The sequence below is a fragment of the Leopardus geoffroyi genome, chromosome B2, assembly GCF_018350155.1.
Source record: "Leopardus geoffroyi isolate Oge1 chromosome B2, O.geoffroyi_Oge1_pat1.0, whole genome shotgun sequence".
NCBI lineage: Eukaryota > Metazoa > Chordata > Mammalia > Carnivora > Felidae > Leopardus > Leopardus geoffroyi.
Window position 1 is genome coordinate 131,714,530 of NC_059332.1, and position 20,209 is coordinate 131,734,738.

At 35.7% G+C, this 20,209-nt stretch overlaps 1 protein-coding gene across 4 annotated transcripts in view; it reads right to left on the minus strand.

The window, feature by feature from the left end:
- SHPRH (SNF2 histone linker PHD RING helicase) overlaps positions 1-20,209 on the minus strand; it is a 93,962-nt gene that overhangs the window by 61,030 nt on the left and 12,723 nt on the right. For all 4 annotated transcript variants that reach the window (XM_045499931.1, XM_045499930.1, XM_045499933.1 and 1 more), the window contains 10 exons: positions 17,561-17,639; positions 16,740-16,890; positions 15,106-15,214; positions 14,217-14,473; positions 11,461-12,120; positions 7,652-7,903; positions 6,748-6,826; positions 2,997-3,160; positions 2,630-2,886; positions 1,379-1,500 (listed from right to left, as the gene is read on the minus strand). In XM_045499931.1, the coding sequence (XP_045355887.1) occupies positions 1,379-1,500; positions 2,630-2,886; positions 2,997-3,160; positions 6,748-6,826; positions 7,652-7,903; positions 11,461-12,120; positions 14,217-14,473; positions 15,106-15,214; positions 16,740-16,890; positions 17,561-17,639 (2,130 nt within the window). The remainder of the gene's footprint in view (positions 1-1,378; positions 1,501-2,629; positions 2,887-2,996; positions 3,161-6,747; positions 6,827-7,651; positions 7,904-11,460; positions 12,121-14,216; positions 14,474-15,105; positions 15,215-16,739; positions 16,891-17,560; positions 17,640-20,209) is intronic.

Genomic DNA, 20,209 nt, shown 5'->3' on the forward strand with positions numbered 1-20,209 from the left:
CCTGAACTCATGAACCGTGAGATCATGACCTGAGCTGAAGTCAGATGTTCAATATACTGAGCAACTACCCAGGAGCCCCTAAGCCTTGCTTTTAAGTGCATAAACATTTAGGTTTATTTTCCAGTGATAAAATAACACTATATTCTTGGTAATACTCTTTGCCTGGCAGTAAAATAATCACTCCAGCTTTTTTTGATTAGTGTTAATATAGCATATCATTTTTCATCTTGTTACATTTGTATCTTTAAATAAAAAGAGGGTTTCATGTAGATAGTGTATTATTAGATACTGTTTTTTTTTAAATATCCATCTTGAAAATCTCTAATTGGGGCATTTAGACCATTGCATTTAATGTAACCACTGATATGCTGCTTCTGGCCATTACAAAATGAGAGAATGAATTTACCCTCCTTTCTGAAACGTACAAAATATATGAAATAATAAGACTATAAGACACCGGATGTTAGGCAATAAAAAACAGTATCCCTCAGAGATGGGAAATACCAATTAAATATCTTTCCATGAAATAAAAGATTCTCGGAGCGCCTGTGTGGCTCAGTCGGTTGAGCGACCGACTTCGGCTCAGGTCATGATCTCGTGGTCCGTGAGTTCGAGCCCCGCATCGGGCTCTGTGCTGACAGCTCAGAGCCTGGAGCCTGTTTCAGATTCTGTGTCTCCCTCTCTCTGACCCTCCCCCGTTCATGCTCTGTCTCTCTCTGTCTCAAAAAAATAAACGTTAAAAAAAAAAAAAAAAAAAAAAAAAAAAGAAATAAAAGATTCTCTATTAATGTGCTTAAATTTTGTGTATAATGTATAACACCATAACTATATCCATACACATTGTGTGTGTGTATTTGTCTATCTCTCCTTGCTAAGAATTTAAGGTCCAAAAGATCAAAGACTTACTTTGCTTTACTCTATTATCTTTAGTACTGAGATCATCATACCTGGTGCAGAGCAGACATGCTAATATTTGATGAAAGAATGAATTTACAAATAATTTTATTTTGTCAATTGATGACTAGCATTTCCATGAATGTCAGAATTTAACCATTCTTCTATTTCTAGGTATTTTACTCATTTTCAGTTGTTCACTACTATAGACTAAGGTGAATAATTTATTGCCAAATCTTTGTTTACATCCTTTCCCAAACAACAACAAACTTCTACAAGTGGAAATGTATGGTGAAAGCATATGCAAACTTTGAAGGTGTTTCAAATGTTCTGCACAAGTGCTCTCCATTAGGTCGAGCCTACCTAAACTAAGATCAGTAGTGTACAAGAATGCCTTCCTTGGGGTATTTTAATTTCTACTCTACCTAATCTGCCTCATTAAGTATTTAGAAGAATCAGAGATAACAAAACAATCACCTTCTACCTTTAATGATGTGGATGCCTGCTAAGCCATTGAGAGCGCAAACTAGTTGCCGATGTGCTTCTTCACACTCTGTTCCACATTTCTTCTGTAGAGATGTTAGCAGCTCTTCCATTGTCATGGTGCTAAAAGAAAAGGTAGATTGTTCCTGAAGAGAAAATCCTAAGTGCCAATATTACATCACATAAGATCAAGAGTATCAGACTCTTACAGAGTCTTTGTAAATCTTCGGGATCTTTCTTTCCACTTCCATTTTACCACTGTCACTTTCAACTCAATTGCCTCTTACTATTCTGGCAAGCATTCTATTACCTGATCCCATCCTCCTTTACTTTTTCCCAGTTAGGTCAATGGAGAAGGGAAGTAGAAAAATCTTCCCAAAATATGAAGTACCAACACGATATGTTTGAAACAGTATGGGTGTTAGAAGATAAGATTAAGTCTGAATCTCTAGCATTATAATTTAATGAATCTCCATAAGCCTGAATTTTTATCTGTAAAAAAAAAGAGGATTCTTCAAGGATCAGATCAAATGCCATTTCTGCCAAAAGGCTGTCTAACGTTAACCATTTATATAGAAATTATTTCCATATTCTAACTGTCTACAGCCATGTATAAGTACCTCTTATGAAGCAGGTTTGCCTTATTTTATAGGAATCACTAATCTTTGTCATTTCCCTTATTTGTCTATAAACTGCTTAAAGGCAAAGACAAAAATATAATTCCTCTTTCTATACATTTTTAATAACACCTTATCTTTTTAACACCAGGTGCTAAAACAAAACAAAACAAAACAAAACACGCCAGTTGCTGAGTCACAGACTGATGAACAAACAATTTCTGGGATAATAGTGGACTAGATACTGTGGACACAAATTACAAAGAAAATATAGTAATCTAATTCAGTTAAGTCCCTGATGTAGGAACAAAAAATTAGAATAAGAACAAAAGCCTTTCATATCTGAAGTGCAGCAAAAAATACACAAAACAAAACAAAAAAACAGAATAAAACAATAAACCCCCAAATAGTCCTAACTTTAAAAGAAATGTTTAAAACCATGAAAATAATTTTGAGAATGTGGCTCTCTTTCATAAATGGGGTTCATGCCAAAGAAAAACCGCATGCTAAGAATAACTGACAACAGCTCATTTATAAGACCCTGAATGAAACTGGGGGCTAGAAAGCTAATAGCTTAAACACTGTCTATCACTAATATAGTGTCAATTGCAGTGTAAGGAAATTGAAAACAAAACCTTTTCTGGAGTGGCAAAAACTCCCCACGAACGGCCTGTGGGTGGCAGCAGGCCTGCCTGAGCCTCAGCAGTGGATACAGAATGGAGGTGACCGTCCTTCGGTCCAGGCTGCTGAGCTTCAGGGCCCAGTCAGAAATCTTCCTGAGCTTTACTACTGCATCCTGGCAGCACACTTCATGCTGGCGGTGATAGAAATGTCTTTCCACTGGAGAAAAGTGAAGCCAGTGGACTTCTTCTGTCTGAGGGGGTATCTGGATCTGTAGGGAGAAGAAAAAAAGGATTTCACCTGAAAATTTAACTTTCCATCCCAGCTCTCGCTTCCCTTTTCTTGTAATGTCCTTAATCAGTAAAAACTTATGCTACTGACTTGGTCAATCACATCTTTCTTTGCAGACCTCCATAGTATCTTGGCAATAAAGCTGTAGAGGAGCTGAGGATTCTTCCTGCAGTAAGGGCGATAGAGAAGTCGAACCCACCAGTGTTTGACACAGTAAGGTTCAATACCAAGAAAGACCACCAACCCAAAAAGATCTGAGAAGAAAAAAAAAAACAACAACAACACATTGAGAATAACTGTTTCTATATTTCTACATTACTATTTTGAATAACCACTTTCATAGATATTACACAGCACATAGTACTTTCCATGAATTAAAACGCAGATTGTATAGACTCTTGAATCTGAAAGTTAATTCCACTTTGACTTACGTTTGTTGATATTGCACTAGGTTTTGTGCTAGGAGCTAAAATGTGTAACCATTCCACAAACCTCGTATTTAATTCAAAAGTCTGAAATTTCCATCAGAAGTAAAACTAGAAAATGACTCACTTGTGTGCACCTGATCAAGAGATACATAAGAAGAATCAGGCACTCTCATGAGACTACTGGATTTAAGGCTTGCTGGATTAGGAAAGAAGTCTGAATGACATAGGTGATATGAAGAATATTCACTGATCCAATATTCATTACATTTTTTGGTCTAGTAATTCTACTTTTGGGAAATAAGACTAAAACCATAATAAAAAACTAGAGTCAAGATTAATCCACACAGTGACATTCATGCCAACAACATATAGAATAAAAATGACTCAAATAAAGAAATGATTAAATAAATCATATAGTACTCTCCATAAGACAAAACCTTTCTTTTCCTTTTTTTTTTCAAATTTTTATTTAAATTCTAGTTAGCAAAAAATACTCATTTTAGGAGTAGAATTTAGTGATTCACTTACATATAACACCTGGTGTTCATTACAACAAGGGCCCTCCTTAATGTGCATCACTCATCTAGCCCATCTCCTCACCCACCTCCCTCCCTCCCTCGACCCTCAGTTTGTTCTCTATAGTTATGGTTTGCTTCAGCCCTTCCTTAGTTTCCCTCCTTCCCCTATGTTCATCTGTTTTGTTTCTCAAATTCCACATATGAGGGAAATCGTATGGTATTTAAGATAAAACTGATCTTCTTCTAATCCAACAGGCCTTGTGTTTGTTAGATTTACTTCGTTGTACTTGTATGTTTTATGATTGGGGAATCAATATTATAGTCCATGTTTTACTCACTTAACATTATACCTTACAGTGTTTGCATTTATGATGGATTTTTAAAACATGAAAAACTGCTTAGAAAATAATGTTAAGTGAAAAAAAAGGTATAAAATTATGCATGCAGTATGAGGACAAACATGCAAACATTTATATAAAAAAGATTGGAATAGTGGTTATGTCTTTAAATGAAGATTATGGCTCAGGGTAATTTTTTAAATATTTTTCTGCGTTAAACATGTTCACATTGGGCTATATTCTCTTTAGAAACCATGAAATTTTTTTTTTTCCAAAAACGTGATGCCCCTACCCACAACATTTATTCTGAAGATGCCTAACAAATATTTAGGTTGAATTAAGTTACTTTGACACTTTCTGAGAGTCCATTAACATCTAAAAAGAAATACTGCCTACATGCAGATATCAATGGAGTTGTACTTCTGTTTAAATCAATCCAATTGCCTATGTGCTATCTCTTCTTTGAGGTCCCAAAAGTGCCTCAAGCTCAACCTGCCAAAATCAAATTCATACTCTTTTTGCCCAAACATGCTTCTCCTCTAGTGTTATTCACCAGGAAATACATGGAGTTATGCTACTTCGAAGTCCTGGCACCTCCCCATCACTGAATAAGCCTTATTAATTTTTTTCTTATCTACTTTTTTGCATTTCTTCAGGACAATCCTAGTTAAAACTCAGGGTGTCAGTATCAACTTGCCTAGATTACTTACTGTAGCCAACTGAGATCGTAGTATCCACTCTGTCCCACTTCTAAACCATTCTCTACACTGCAAATAGATTGAGTTTTTGAAATCCAAATCTAACCACGAGACGATACCCAACCACTTTGTTTAAATCTTTCCAATAGCTCCTACTATTCTTAAGAAAATAAACAATTCAAATTATTCATCATGGCCTACAGAGTCCTCCATGGTCTGATCTATATCCACCTATTCAATCTACTGGGTTTTCCAGTTTTCCAGCTCTCTGTATTCTAGCCACACTAATATCCTTTCATGCTCCTCCTGCCAGATCATCTTTGTATTTTCTGTTTCCTTTACGATAGAGAATTCTTCCCTATTTACTTAACTCATATTAATATTTCAGATCCTGGCTCAGCTGTCCCTTCCTTCGACATCCCTATTATGTGATGTCACAGAATGAGACATCTTTTCTGAAGCCTATTATAGTTTGAATTTTACATTTATCTTATACATTAAAGTTACCTTGACTACAGTCTTAACATTTGTCTTAATAATAAGACATTATTATTATTGTTTATTATTATTATTGTCTTAAATAATAAATACATCTTCCCTTCTAAGCTGTAAGCTCAAGAAGGTCAGGAACCGAGTCTTTTTTTTTTTTTTTTTTTATTATACTTCACAAAGAATAAATGAACCAAAAAGTGTACTACAAAGTACGTAAGTAATTTAGAGTCAACACTTTCGAAGAAGCTAAAATGAATACACAAATATATAAATGGGAAATAAGAACAACAAAAGCAGCAGTGGAAGCAGCTACCACTCACTGAATATTTAATACCTGCCAGGTACCACGCTAAATGCTTTGCATACTTTATTATAACTAATCTTAAAACATCTTACTTCGCAAATAAGGAAAATAAAAATTTGAATGTTTATGTCATTTCTTTATGGACATACAACTGAAAAGTCAGTATGTCACCATGGTTCGTATATCCTGAAAACCAGTGCTTTGTATACTATACAAAGAAGTATATTACATAGACATGGAGTGGGGAGGATGGGAGGAGAGGGAGGCGTTCTTGCTACCTGGCTTTATTTCAGCCTGCCTGTAGAAACATACTAAAGGCCTCGCAAATTATGGAATGAAAACATCCTAGCCTCATGTCCTTGCTCAGTGTGTAGTCAACCTGGGATTCACAAGATCTCTGGTTGTTGCTAATTAATAAATCATCAAATCTGGTTTATCTCTATCAGTCTAGCACAGTGGTTCTCAATGGAGGTGGAGGTGGAGTGGTATGATTTTGTCCCCCAGGGGATAATAGGCAATGTCTAAAACACATTTGTGGGTGTCACGACTGCAAAGTGCTACTGCCATCTAGTGGGAGAAGCTAAATATCCCAAGACGCATAGGACAGCTCCCAACAAAAAAGAACTATCCAGGCCCAAATGTCAATGGGGCCAAGGTTGAGTAGTCCTGCTCTAACACCAAAAGAAAACCAATGAGACTTTCATTTTCAACTACAACATCGTGACTATGCATCTTTTCCTTCTCCTCTCTCTCTTGCTACCTTCTTTCTGTTTTCTACCTACCACTTTGGAGCTCTGAGTTCAGTTTAGACCTGCATCTACACTGCTCAGGAGGGCACAATGACTGTTCACCTTAGGACAATGGGACTACTCACCATCTATCCATTCTCATAAAAACAAAAACCATCCAATTCCATTTAAAAAGATGAATGCTTAAAACTACTAGGAGTGAAATATATGTACAATCACTTACGTAAGGATTTCAACAAAGGCTGAAAATACTTGTTCCTAAAAACAAGCAAGCTTTTCAAATATATGCAAAATGTGAAGAAACCATACATTACCCTCCAATCCTCTCTGTACTGGAGTGCCACTGATACACCAGCGATTAATCCCACTCAAGCGCTGAGCCATTTCTGCAGCCTAATGAGAGAGAAATATGCAATAAAAAGAGAAGGAAAAAAAAGGCAGGGGAAATTAGGAATGTTTACTCCTGAGAATAGCCCATGAAAAGCTATGCTTCAGGTCAGGCACACTCTCTCTTATTCACAGTTATCACACTCAAAGTTGAAGGTCATATTCAATGGGCCATCTTCTAGTACAGTGGTTCTCATTAGCAGAAGGCTGCCATGAGCCCTCCCCAAAAGAGGAAGAATAGTTCAAGTATGTATAGAATGCAAAGGCTCCCTGAATGACTAAGACATCCCCAATGCCACCCATCCTTAAGATGTGAACCAATGTACTAACAGATAAGATTCATAAATTGAGTGCAGATTACAAACTGGCCAAAGAAAATGGAATAAAGACACATGAACAAAGGCTAAATCAAACTCTATCTTCTAAAGTAGTATTTTCTGTTATGATATGATCTCTCCGATAAAAAGGTCAACTTTGGCCCAAAGATATCAGAGCCTACACGATGAACTTTCCACCTAGCAGAAATGCTAGCAGAAGTCCCTAAACAGAGTTTACTTTGATCTGTATCACACATAAATTGCCATCTTATTCAAATACATATGGGCATTGCATATAAAGCAGTAATTCCTACAGTACCAAAATAACTCCTGAGGGTTATGTCATTCAGAGCACAAGAGAAAAGCAAATTACTATGTTTAACAATAAACGTTTGGCCAATGTCAACACTGTAGGTTATTACACTTAGATTATTAATATTTTTATGGACAACTTCCTCAATCTCTTTCCTCTTTTTACTCCCCAGCCCTCAGAAGATTCTGCAGAAATTCTCACTTTTACAGCAGGACATTCAACCATCTGGGCTTCATCAAGGCAGATCCTCCACCACTCCACAGCTACTAGGGGGCTGGGAATGGCCATATAGCGCTTCTGGTTCCGTAAACGACGCCCATCCTCACTGTTGCTATGTGGGATATCTACATAGTTAAGTTCTGAACGAAGGACATCATAGGTAATGATAACTATATCCTGTTCAGCCAAAAAGTGAGGCTGTAAAAAACCATCTTTCTTCACTCCTTGATATACCTAGGAAACAATCACAGACACAGTTACTGCAGAAAGGCTCATTAAAGATAATGGAAATATTCATTCTTACACCCTTACTGAGTTCTTTCCATTGTTTAGTTTAGTACAAAACATGCTATGAGATACACTCCATGTGTATCTAGACTCACGTGTCTAGATACGTGTCTAGAGAAAGCCACGTTAGGGTAGAAGACCGGTAACATAAGCATCATGAAGGGAAATGTAAGAGAAGTGAAAGTGATAGCACAGTGGAAAGACCAATGCTATGGCTGAGAAGGTAAATTCAGAGGAGTTAAAATTTGAGCTGGCTCTTAAAGAACATTTAGGAGTTCTCACAGGTGGAGAAAGGGGAAAAGGACTTAAGGGTACGTAGGTAGGTAGGTAGGTAGGTAGATACAAAAGCACAGAGGTATGAAGAAGTAGAACAAGAAGAGCTATAATTTCCTGAATGCCTTTGATATTTCAGACACTATGCTGCGCTTTATCTCCTACCTTCAGCAACAATCTCATTAGTGGTTATTTTTATTCCTATCACACACATAAGAAACATGAAGTGACTTGCTCAGAACTTGCAGAGCCTAGATTCAAATCAAGGTTTATCTACCCAACAAAACTGAGCTCCTCAATGGCCAAGAGGAGGTTTCACTTATTACTGTGTTCTCTCTCCCTGTCTATGGTAGTAGATGAAATATTGAACACCTTAAATAACATTTGTATGGAAAGAAGGAAGGAAGAACAAAGGGAGTGAAGAATACTAACATTACTCAACAAAATGGATTTAGAGGGAACATACCTCAACATAGTAAAGGCCATATATGACAAACCCACAGCTAACATCGTACTCAACAGTGAAAAACTGAAAGCTTTCCCTCTAGGGTCAAGAACAAGATAAGGATGTCTACTCTCACCACTTTTATGCAACGTAGTTGAATAGTCCTAGCTGCAACAATCAGATAAGAAAAAGAAATAAAAGGTACCCAAATTGGTAAGAAAAACCTGTCACTATTACCAGATGACATAATAGTATATAAAGAAAACTCTAAATATTCTACCTAAAAACTATCAGAACCAGTAGTGAATTTAGTAAAGTTGTAGGACACAACATTAATGTACAGAAATCTGTTATACTTCTATACACTAATAAAAAAGAGAAATTAGGAAAATCATCCCATTTACAGTTATACCAAAAAGAATAAAATACCTAGGAATAAATTTAACCAAGGAGGTGAAAGACCTATACTCTGAAAACTGTAAGAAATTGGTGACAGAAATTGAAGATGACAAATAGAAAGATAAACCATGCTCATGAACTGGAGAAATTAATATTGCTAAAATGTCCATAGAACCCAAAGTAATCTACAGATTCAATGCAATCCCTACCAATACCATTAGCATTTTTTCATAGAACGAGAACATATATTCCTAAAATTGGTATGGAACCACTGAAGACCTTGAATAGCCAAAGCCATCTTAAGAAGAACAGAACTGGAAATATCACAATCCCAGATATCAAGATACACTACAAAGCCTGTACTAATCAAGTATATGGAACTAGCACAAAAATAGATACACAGATCTATGGAACAGGATAGAGTCCAGAAATAAACCGATGCTTATATAGTTCATTAATCTATGACAAAGAAGGCAAGAATGTACAATGGAGAAAAGATAACAAATGGTGCTGGGAAAACTGGACAACCATATGCCAAAGAATAAAAGTGAGCCACTTTCTTACACCATACAAAAATTAACTCAAAATGGAATAAAAGTCTAAATGTGAGATCTGAAGCCATAAAATTCCTAAAAGAAAACATAGGCAGTCAACTTTCAGATGCTGGCCTTAGCCAAATATTTACAGATATGTCTCCTTGGGCAAAGGAAACAAAAACAGAAGTAAACTGCTAGGACCAGTGAAAATAAAAAGATTTTGCATAGCAAAGAACACCATCAAAATTAAAAGGCAATCTAGTAGATGGGAAAAGATATTTGCAAGTGATCTATCCATTTAGGGGATATTAGCCAATATTCAAAATATATAAAGAACTTACAGAGCTCAACACCAAAAAAAAAAAATCGATTAAAAAATGGGGATTTTTTTTTAAGAAGACAAACCGATGGCCAACAGACACATAAAAAAATGCTCACCAGCACTAATGACAAATGCAAATCAAACCACAGTGATATATCACCTCACACCAGTTAGCATGGCTAGTATCAAAAAGACAAAAACAAGTGTTGGTGAGGATGTGGAAAAAAGGAAACTCTTATGCACCGTTTGTGGAAATGTAAACTGATGCAACCACAGTGGAGAACAGTATGGAAGTTCCCAAAAACATTAAAAATAGAAATACTATATGATCCAATAATTCCACTACTGAGTATTTACCCAAAGAAAATGGAAATGCTAACTCAAAAATATAGTCACCCATTTTTACTGCAGCATTATTTACAACAGCCAAGTTATGGAAGCAACCTGTGTCCACTGATAGATGATGGATAAAAAAAATGTGGTATATATAAACAGTGGAATATTAGTTACAAAAAAGAATAAGATCTTGTCATTTGTGACAACATGGATGAACCTAGAGGCATTATGATAAATGAAAGATGTCAGACAGAGAAAGATAAATCCCATATGATTCCACTTATATGTGGAACCCTAAAAAAACCAACCAACCAACCAACCAACCAAACATAAAACATAAACCAGTACCATAAATACAGAGAACAAATAGTGGTTGCCAGAGGGGAGGGAATTGAGGGGGTGGGTGCGTGAAATAGGTGAAGGGGATTAAGAAATACAGACTTCTAGTTATAAGATAAATAAGTCACAAGGATGAAAAGTGCAGCATGGGTAGTCAATAATACTGTCCTAACATTGCATGGTAACAGATGGTAACTACACTTGTCTTGGTGAGCATAGCATGATGTACAGAATTGTCAATTCATTGTTATACACCTGAAATTAAGATAACATTGTATGCCAACTATACTTCAATTAAAAACAAAATACTAACATTAGTAAGTTACAATGAACTATGTGCCAGCACTTTATCAATTCATTTAACCTTCACAGTAAGTCTATGAAGGGGTATTAATTTTAGAACTTAGCACAGTTCCTGGCACGTTACAGGTGCTCAATAAATATTTGCTGAATGAGTAAATTCTTATTTTACAGATAATGTAACTGAGGCCTCAAAGGATGACTCTGGATCTAAGAGGTAGAGATGAGACAGGCAGCTACTATTACACAATGCTGCCTTTCTGTCTGAGAGTGTAAATGTGTATATGAAGTCTTTTTCATTTACATGATGGATTTTTTCAAAAGCTTCCACATCTTTTAACTCAAAGCGCTTTAACTTCTAAACTTCTGATGTCAGAAAAGAATACAGAGTCTGTTTCATTTCCCATTCTCAATTTCCTCTTCAAATTCTGATTTCATAACTATCTTATTAATTTTTGGGATAAACAACAAAGTGATAAAGGTTGTAAAAATTACCACAGGGAAACAAAAATTGGGATTTTCCTATTCATTTAAAGAGTCCAAACTGCCTTACCAAGACTCGAAGAGATGATGACCTCACATGCCTGTTGATTTCATCCACCCACTGATGACAAATGGAACTGGGCGAGATGATCAGAGTTGCTCGTGTTGATACTGGCTCCATTGCAACAAGGCAATGGGGGCAGTAAAAAGGCTTAATCTTCAGATTCTTCTCTTCATAATTCACACATTTTGCATGTTGCCATAGGTGGCATTTCAGGCACTGAACACGAGGTTTACGGTCTACCTGATCAAGCTCACCACATATGCACTCAAAGCGATAATCTGAGGAATTACAGGGACTCCCGATATTAGATTGTGGCACATCACCGTCGGTAGGGTTTAAAGATTCAGCTTGGTCCTTTGCTCCACGTTCTTCCTTGATTTCAAAGATACATGTACTTTTAGATGTGGTAACATCAGTAATTCCAGAGTCACTGGTAGCTGGACAGTGATCTTGTGAACTGAGATTGATATTAGGCTGACCTTTTCCCTTTTTTGTGGATAGAACAGGCTTTTTCTTGAATTTACTACGATTTTTCCGAGGCTTATAGTAATAATAATAAGGATCATCATCATCATCAGATGTGTTTGATGGCAAGTATTCAGAATCTGTGTCTTTGTTCCCTGATTTTCTGGATTCTTTCTGAATTTTCCTTGGACTCCCTATTGCCTATGAAAAATATTATTTAATTAATTTATATCAATATAATTACAATACTGAAATTAAATCCCCAACCTTATTTATAAGCTTTCCATAAAATCCAATAGCCACTCTTGCTACCATTTTCCCACTAGAAGAATCACTCCTGATCACTGGCTTTCAATCTGCCCTCTGTAAGAAGCCTCTCTGTGGTCTACAGGTCTAAAAAGGAAGGCTCTACTATTGTATAAGTAAAAGCTGAAGAGAATAAAAATTAGATAGGGAGCTACTAATATTTTGACATTAACCTCTTATAATTCATATTTTGTCTAAATCAATAAAAGACTAATAGTTTATAATACATAAATATACAAACTCGGGCAATTAACATATCAAGTACGAAAATACAGCATTTAAAGAAAGTGAAAATCTACTAGTTACTGCAATCAGCAAATAAACTCCTTCTTTCTTTCTGCTTTCTACCTGTACCCCTCCTGAAATTATTTACTGGATAACAATTCTGTGCCAGGCATAGTGTTAGATGCTGGCAATACAAATATGAGGAATATTTAGTTCCTGGTCTCCACGAGGTCTATTGGAAAAGAAAGAACAATAAAAAGTGAAACAATGGTACAAGAATGCCTAAGAGGAGTACAAAACAGACAGGGGCTGGGATGGGGAGGTAGGTGCCAGCATGAGCTTCCTAGAAGTGATGTCAGACCTGAGGTTGAACAGATGAGCTGGGACACTTGCCATGAATGGCACTAATTGAAGATTTTCCTTTTTTGGTTACAGAAGGATTATTAGAAGCATAGAAGTTCATTGCAGCTTTCTACCCTGGCTGGGGAAAAATGTTGGGAGACTCCCTACTCCAGAAAATGAACTTTTTTATCTGTCATTTCCTTCACAGTAGACAAGCTAGTAGCTCCACACTTTGATTTACTGTCATTAGTCTTTACTGGATTAATTGATTGATTTTAAAGTCTATTTATTTATTTTAAGTAATCTCTATACCCAACCTGGGGCTCAAACTCACAACCCCGAGATCAAGAATCTCATCTGACTAAGCCAGTCAGGTGCCCCATTTACCTGATTTATGTTTGCATAGCTATGTAATTATTTTTTTTAAAGCAAGTTTGAAATTAATAGCCCCCCAAAAGCAGTTTTACAACAAAATGTAAAAATTTTATAAGATGACATGGGAAAAATGAGAACTTACATAGAAGATTGAAAATGTATATAAAAAGCTAAGCAAATGTAAGGTATCATTAATATTTTTAAACTACAGAACAGATTTTTAACTGCTGACAACATTAGGATAAGGAGAGAGTCGTTTTATTTTTTTTCTCTCTCTTCTCTTAACGTTTATTTTTTTGAGAGAGAGCAAGAGTGCTGGCGCACGAATGGAAGAAGGAAGAGAGAAAGGTGAGAGAATCCCAAGTAGGCTTCTGCGCAGAGCCCAATGCAGAGCTGGATCTTTGAGCATGAACTTTGAGATCAAGACCTGAGCCAAAATCAAGAGTAAGACGCTCAACTGACTAGCCACCCAGGCACCCCTACTTTTTTCTCTTTTTAAAAAAAAGATTTTTTTGTGTGTTATTTTAAACTCTTTAATATGCTTAACTCACCGGGGGGGTGCCTGGGTGGCTGTTGGTTAAGCGTCCGACTTTGCCTCAGGTCGTGATCTCACAGTTTGTGAGTTTGATCCCCACATCAGGGTCTGTCAGAGACTGGAGCCTGCTTCAGATTCTATGTCTCCCTCTCTCTCTGCCCCTCCCGATTCTATGTCTCCCTCTCTCTCTGCCCCTCCCATGCTCATGCTCTCTCTTTCCCAATAATAATAAATAAATGTTAAAAAATTAATATGCTTAACCCACCAAAATAATTCATTCAAATATTTATTGAGTACTTGCTACGTGCCAAGCACTCTTCTCTGGGACTAGTAAAATACAGTTTCTACTCTGATGAAACTTCTACTCAGGAGGCAGAAAAGAGATGATACAGGCATATGTGATTTTCCTAGTTTGGTTTTTATCTTCAGTCTCTAAAAGCCTTAGTGTCAAGTGGGATCTGTCCACTCCCTCTATAAGGCATCACACAGAGCAACTTAATAAATGTTCTGTTACCTGCTTTTTTGTTTTATCATATGTATCTTCTTCCTTGTAATTCTTCCCCAATGTAAAAGTCCCAGAAAAACCATGCCCTTTGATCTGTTTCACAAGACCTTCAAAAATTAAACATTTCAGCATCCGTTTCAGAAGACTCCTGTTCCGCTGAACATCATATCTATATATAGAACTGACATACTTATAGATGGAAAGGATGGAAACTCCTTTTTTTCCATTCATTTCTTTCACAGCTGTCAGGATCATCACACGTGTAGCTATATGCAAAAGGATATGCTAACTTAGAATAATTGAAATTAGAAAAAAAACAGAAACATATTAAGAATAATATGCACTGAGAACTAAGACAAAAAAAAGATTTTTATTGAAGATATGTTGTCTGTATATCATTTTGAAGAATATGTAATAAAAATTATCTCAATGTATTAATAATATACTATGATGGAAATAACCTAAAGAAGAATTGCTCATTAATTTGTTAATCTACCAAAGCAACTATCATTTAAAATTATATTCGGGGAAAAAAAAACTTATCACAATTGTCCATGTATATGCTACCATCAGTAAAGGAAACATTTGTTGGTTAGCAGAATTTGAAGTGGCTATGCTGGAGAATAAACAAAGCCTGGTGTAAACTGTAAGCTCAAGAAATTTAAATACAACAGACTGAACAAGATCTATACCAAAAAAGAATGAATCAATCAAATGAAAGAATAAATCTTGACTTTTGTTAAGGTAATATGACTTGTAATTGATCCCATTTATACAAAGTATAAACCATGAAAACAATTATTCATAACAACTACAAGATCTCTCCCTATAAGAAATGCAAGAACTATGACAAAGATGACTGTACAAAGGTATTTTCTTTCAGAGATTTCATACTTACGGGGACACTGAACTTTTTCTTTTGGTTCAAATTCCGTATTTGGGGTTTCTGTGTTTTTTACTTTTCCTCCAGACTGATGTGATGGAATGAAATAATTCACCACTTTTCCCTGATATAAACAACATTCAACAGTCACCCAGTGCTTTGCTTTCAGTAATTGGAGCTGCTTGTTAAAATTAACCCCTCTATTAGGAGATGCAAAAGAGTTATAAAAAAATGATGAAAGAAAGAGCTAAATATGCTATTCATATATACAAACCTTATGTTTTATTCCAGGGCTACCGCTAGCTATCACTTGAAAACTGTGCATATTATCTTAAATTACCTAAATGTTAAGTGTGAAACTTCTGAAATTAACTTAAAAAAAAATTTTTTTTAATCTTTATTTATTTTTGAGAGGGAGAGAGAGACGGAGTGTGAGTGGGCAGAGAGACAGGGAGGCACAGAATCTGAAGCAAGCTCCAGGCTCAAAGCTGTCAGCACAGAGACTGACAGGGGGCTCAAACCCACAAACCGTGAGATCATGACCCAAGCCGAAGTCAGACACTTAACAGACTGAGCCACCCAGGTGCCCCTTCTGAAATTAACTTTTCAAAGGCTTGTTTAAATATGGAATTAACATAGAAGTTACCGAGAGTTAAATCATATAGTTAATATAGAAGTTACTGTAACACTGGGGCACCTGAGTGGCTCAGTTGGTCGAGTGTCCCACACAGGTCATGAGTTGCAGTTCATGAGTTCGAGCCCCCCATCATCTGCTGCTGTCAGCATAGACACTGCTTTGGATCCTTTGTTCCCCTCTCTCTGCCCCTGCCTTGCCTGCACTGTCTCTCTCTCAAAAATAAATAAACATTAAAACAAAAAAAAGTTACTGTAAAACTATATATTCCAACTCATTTGTTTTTTAACAACGAAATAGATATTTTCTATTCCCTGCTCAAATCTACGAGGTTAACTTTGCAAACTTGACCCTATCAGAAGATCACATTATCCCTAAAGTTGTGGGCACAGTGAGCCCTACACGTAATGATACTCTTACCTAGTGTGTTGATTTTAGGTTTTATTACCGGAAATTAGGAACTATGAGCTGCATGTGCTTCACTGGAGCTGTTTCTTTTTTTCCTCCATAAACTCTAAAATTTGTATTTCTAAACACAATTATATATTTTAGAACAAGGACTCAGAGTTTGATTCATTTAGCAATCTAATTACAAAGCTATTTAGCCTTTAACAAAGTTTGAAGTATTAGATTCTATGACTTACATATCTGAGATTTGTACAATTAAAAAAAATTACTTTCAAAAATATTTACTGGTAATACGGAGGCTTGTAGTAGTGACAAAACATTTGAGGGAGTAACAGTACTTTCTTATGAGTTTCTCTGCCAACGAGAAGGAATCTTGGTGACAGCATATCCCCTTTCCTAGTTGGCCAACATCACTTAACAAAAACCCTGCCGGGTCACAAACATCCTATTCTCTGTGCCCACTTGAGGTTAACTAATAACTAGTACAATTAATTAGCCTCAGAGGAGACTAAAAGTGTTGGCTTAAGTGCCAAGCAAATGTTCAATATATGATGCTTTTTGAGAACATATGGCCCCTGCTTTCTTGGCCCTATGGTACTACTCCTACCTCAGGAAGAGTGAGAGCATCTTGTTTGACATCTTGTCGGGTATGTGTCAGAATCAGAGCCAAAACCTCCACTGTCTTTCCAAGACCCATCTCATCTGCTAAGATTCCGCCAAGCAACTGTGGCCCAGCATTTGGGTAATCACGGATGATGCTGAAGGAAAAAACAAGAAAAACATATTACAGGAAGGCAAGTAAAAATTATACTATTCCTAAAGAAAACTGGAAGAAATCCATAAAAGTCAAAGTTTTTTTAAACTACATTTTAGTGTGAAACAATCTGAAATGCTAGGTCACTGAATAAAGAACCATGATAATCAAAAAACTGCCTGAGCTGACAAGTGAGTCTGCAGAAACAGGAGTGATACTGGTAAATAACATCGTTCTTTTCTCTTCTTTAAATAAAAGGAGGTGTGTCTGCCTTCTTTCTGTGTCTGTGAAGAAAAAAATGAGGATAATAACTACTGATTCACCTATGTTGCTATGTTTAATGATTCCTATGACTTTAATAATAGAAATTAACAAATCTAATGAAAATATGAGAACTGTAGAACCATTTCTCTCAATCATTTTTATAATCTCTTTAAATATGAGTAACTAAGCATCTTAAATCCATTATTTTCCATTCATTATAGAAAAATGACAAGTACTATTAATTTCATATTTGTCTTACCTATAAAAATGATAAAAATATAAAGTCTAGTAAGACTTTGACTTAGTATTCCTTCCTAAGGTACTGCCAAGGCTAAAGACATATGCGACCAATGTCATACAGGTTTTTGTGACATTCACTTTTAATACCTAGCACATAAAGTTTGCCTTACCAGCCTGTGTACGGATTGTAGTAGAGTTTCAAACCCTCAGATGTAACAATCTCTCGCCATAAGAAATGCAGGGTATTTTCTAAAGAAAAATATAACCATAAGAACAAATTTTTGTTTGTTTTCCTTTCTGCCAGAAAATCACATTAAAATAAAAATAAGTTAATAGTCAAAATACTCTGGGAAGCCACATACACATGGAAAAAGGCTAGGATCTCATTCTTTTTTTCAGATACTATTCTTGTAATTATTCTTCCTTTGCTTTGGGCACCAATATTTTCCACATAAGTGTTATGCAGAGAAACGAAGTACAGCATATCACAGAGAATTAACAGGAAAAGAAAATGAATACAGGAAAACAACTCCTACCCAATGAAGGAAAATAGCTTATCCTCTATAATTCCTTCAAAAAGTTGCTGAAAATCTTTAAATAACTCAACAGACATATGCTTGTGGGCTAATACATTAACTCAAATCAGACCTAACCTTTTAGAGGGGTCTGATAGCAGGAGGAAAATCCTATTTAACTGAAGAAAAAATATCTTTTTTTTTTTAAATTTTTTTTTTTTAATGTTTATTTATTTTTGAGACAGAGAGAGACAGAGCATGAATGGGGCAGGGGCAGAGAGAGAGGGAGACACAGAATCGGAAGCAGGCTCCAGGCTCTGAGCCATCAGCCCAGAGCCTGACGCGGGGCTCGAACTCACAAACTGTGAGATCGCGACCTGAGCTGAAGTCGGACACTCATCCAACTGAGCCACCCAGGCGCCCCAGAAGAAGAAAAAATATCTTAAAACACTGAAGTATTGAGTGTATTTCAACCAGAGTCTTCCATATTTCTTTCCCTTAATATTTTAAGTTGTTTAAACCAACTGCCAAATTAGGAAGAATGTCTGTATCTACCAGTGAAATGGCAAGTAATTTTGCTGCCTGCTTTAGGGATTAACAGGTGAAGTAGGAATATAGATACATAGGGTTTATAAAATGAAAAAATTAAAAGATTAAAAAGCTTCAATTTATGGGAACCACAGGGAACATAACTATTAAATGGCACATGGGATTTAATCAACAAAATCCATTCTGTGGATAAAAAAGAATGAAATACTGCTATATGCAGCATGGATGAATCTCAAAAACATTATGTTCAAAGAGGCCAACTTCTCCCCCGCCTCAAGTGTCCGCGTTTTGCCATTCTATTAATTGTTTCAAAAACAGGCAAAACTAACTTATGGTGGCAGTAGTTGCCTCCTGAAGGGGTTGAAGTAGGAGAATTGACTGGGCCATGAGGGAACTTTCTGAGGTGAGGGAAATATTTCATGTTAGCACTGTATCATAGATATAAAAAGACAAAATCAATTTTAACAATTTTATTTAGCTTAACATAAACAAAACCTTATCATTTCCATATGTAATCAATATAAAATTATGAATGAGATACTTGGCCTCTTTTTTTGTACTATTTGAAATCTGGTATATATTTTAAACTTACAACACATAATCTGGGCAGTCATTTGAAGTCTCAAGAGGCACGTGTGGCTAGTACCTTCTGAGAAAATCTAGTTCTGTCTTAATTGGGTCATTGGTAACACAGATGCATAGATTTAGCCTAACATATCAAATTGTGCCCTTAAGAGCTGTGCATTTTACCCTAAGTAAGTTATACCTTAATAAAATTATGTAAAGAAAAGTTACTGCACTTTGGAGAAAAAATAATCCAGTCTGTAGGAAACTACAGAGCTAACAATTTCCTCAATGAATAAATTATAAGAAAAAAATACAGAATGTGAAGAGATAAAATCTATGGATTAAAGAAACTTAAGTGACAACAATTCCAATGTATGAATGCTATTTGGTTTCAAATCTGAATCAACTACAAGACAGAAAGAGAAACAGAGAGAGAGAAAGGGAGAAAAAAACAAGGAAGAGAGGAGAGAGATTTGGCAGTATTAAAGAATTACTGGGTTTAAAAATCCATCATAACACATATATTTTATATCTGTTTAAAGCAACCCTTTCTTTCATTGAAATAAACTGTGACATTACCAGATTAAATGATATGATATGTGAAATTATTACTTCAATATAATTTAGAGCACGGATGAGAAGTAGGAAGAAATAATGTTGGTTATAAATGAATATTTTCTAAAATTAAAAATTAAAAAGTGACATTTGCTGGATTAAAAAAGTATAAACTGGAATCTACGGGAGAAACAAGAGCTATACCTCATTAAAATAAATCTAGATGGAATGGAAGAGAAATGGTCAACACTTCACTTCCTAGAATCATGCAAAAATCTCATCTTCTGCCCATTCCTTTAAAGATAGTGATAAAAAGGCATAAATGACTCCGATAAACTTACTTTCACAAAAACACTTAATAGATAACATTTTATTTTATTATTTATTTTGTGGAGTAAAGAAAATAAATGCAAACCTAGGAGAATTAGTCACACACCAGTCTCCCACTTCTGTAAATTTGCTTTCTGTTGTTAATATTCATCATTAAATTGTGAAGCCTCTCGCAGATTAGCAAGATTCCCATTTGATCATGTTCCAAAAGCAATTCTTAGTTAGAAAGGCATGTAAAAAATTTATTGGTTTTAAAAAATTCCAATCAAAGCAGTCTTTATTCGGCAGGAAAAATTAGTTTAA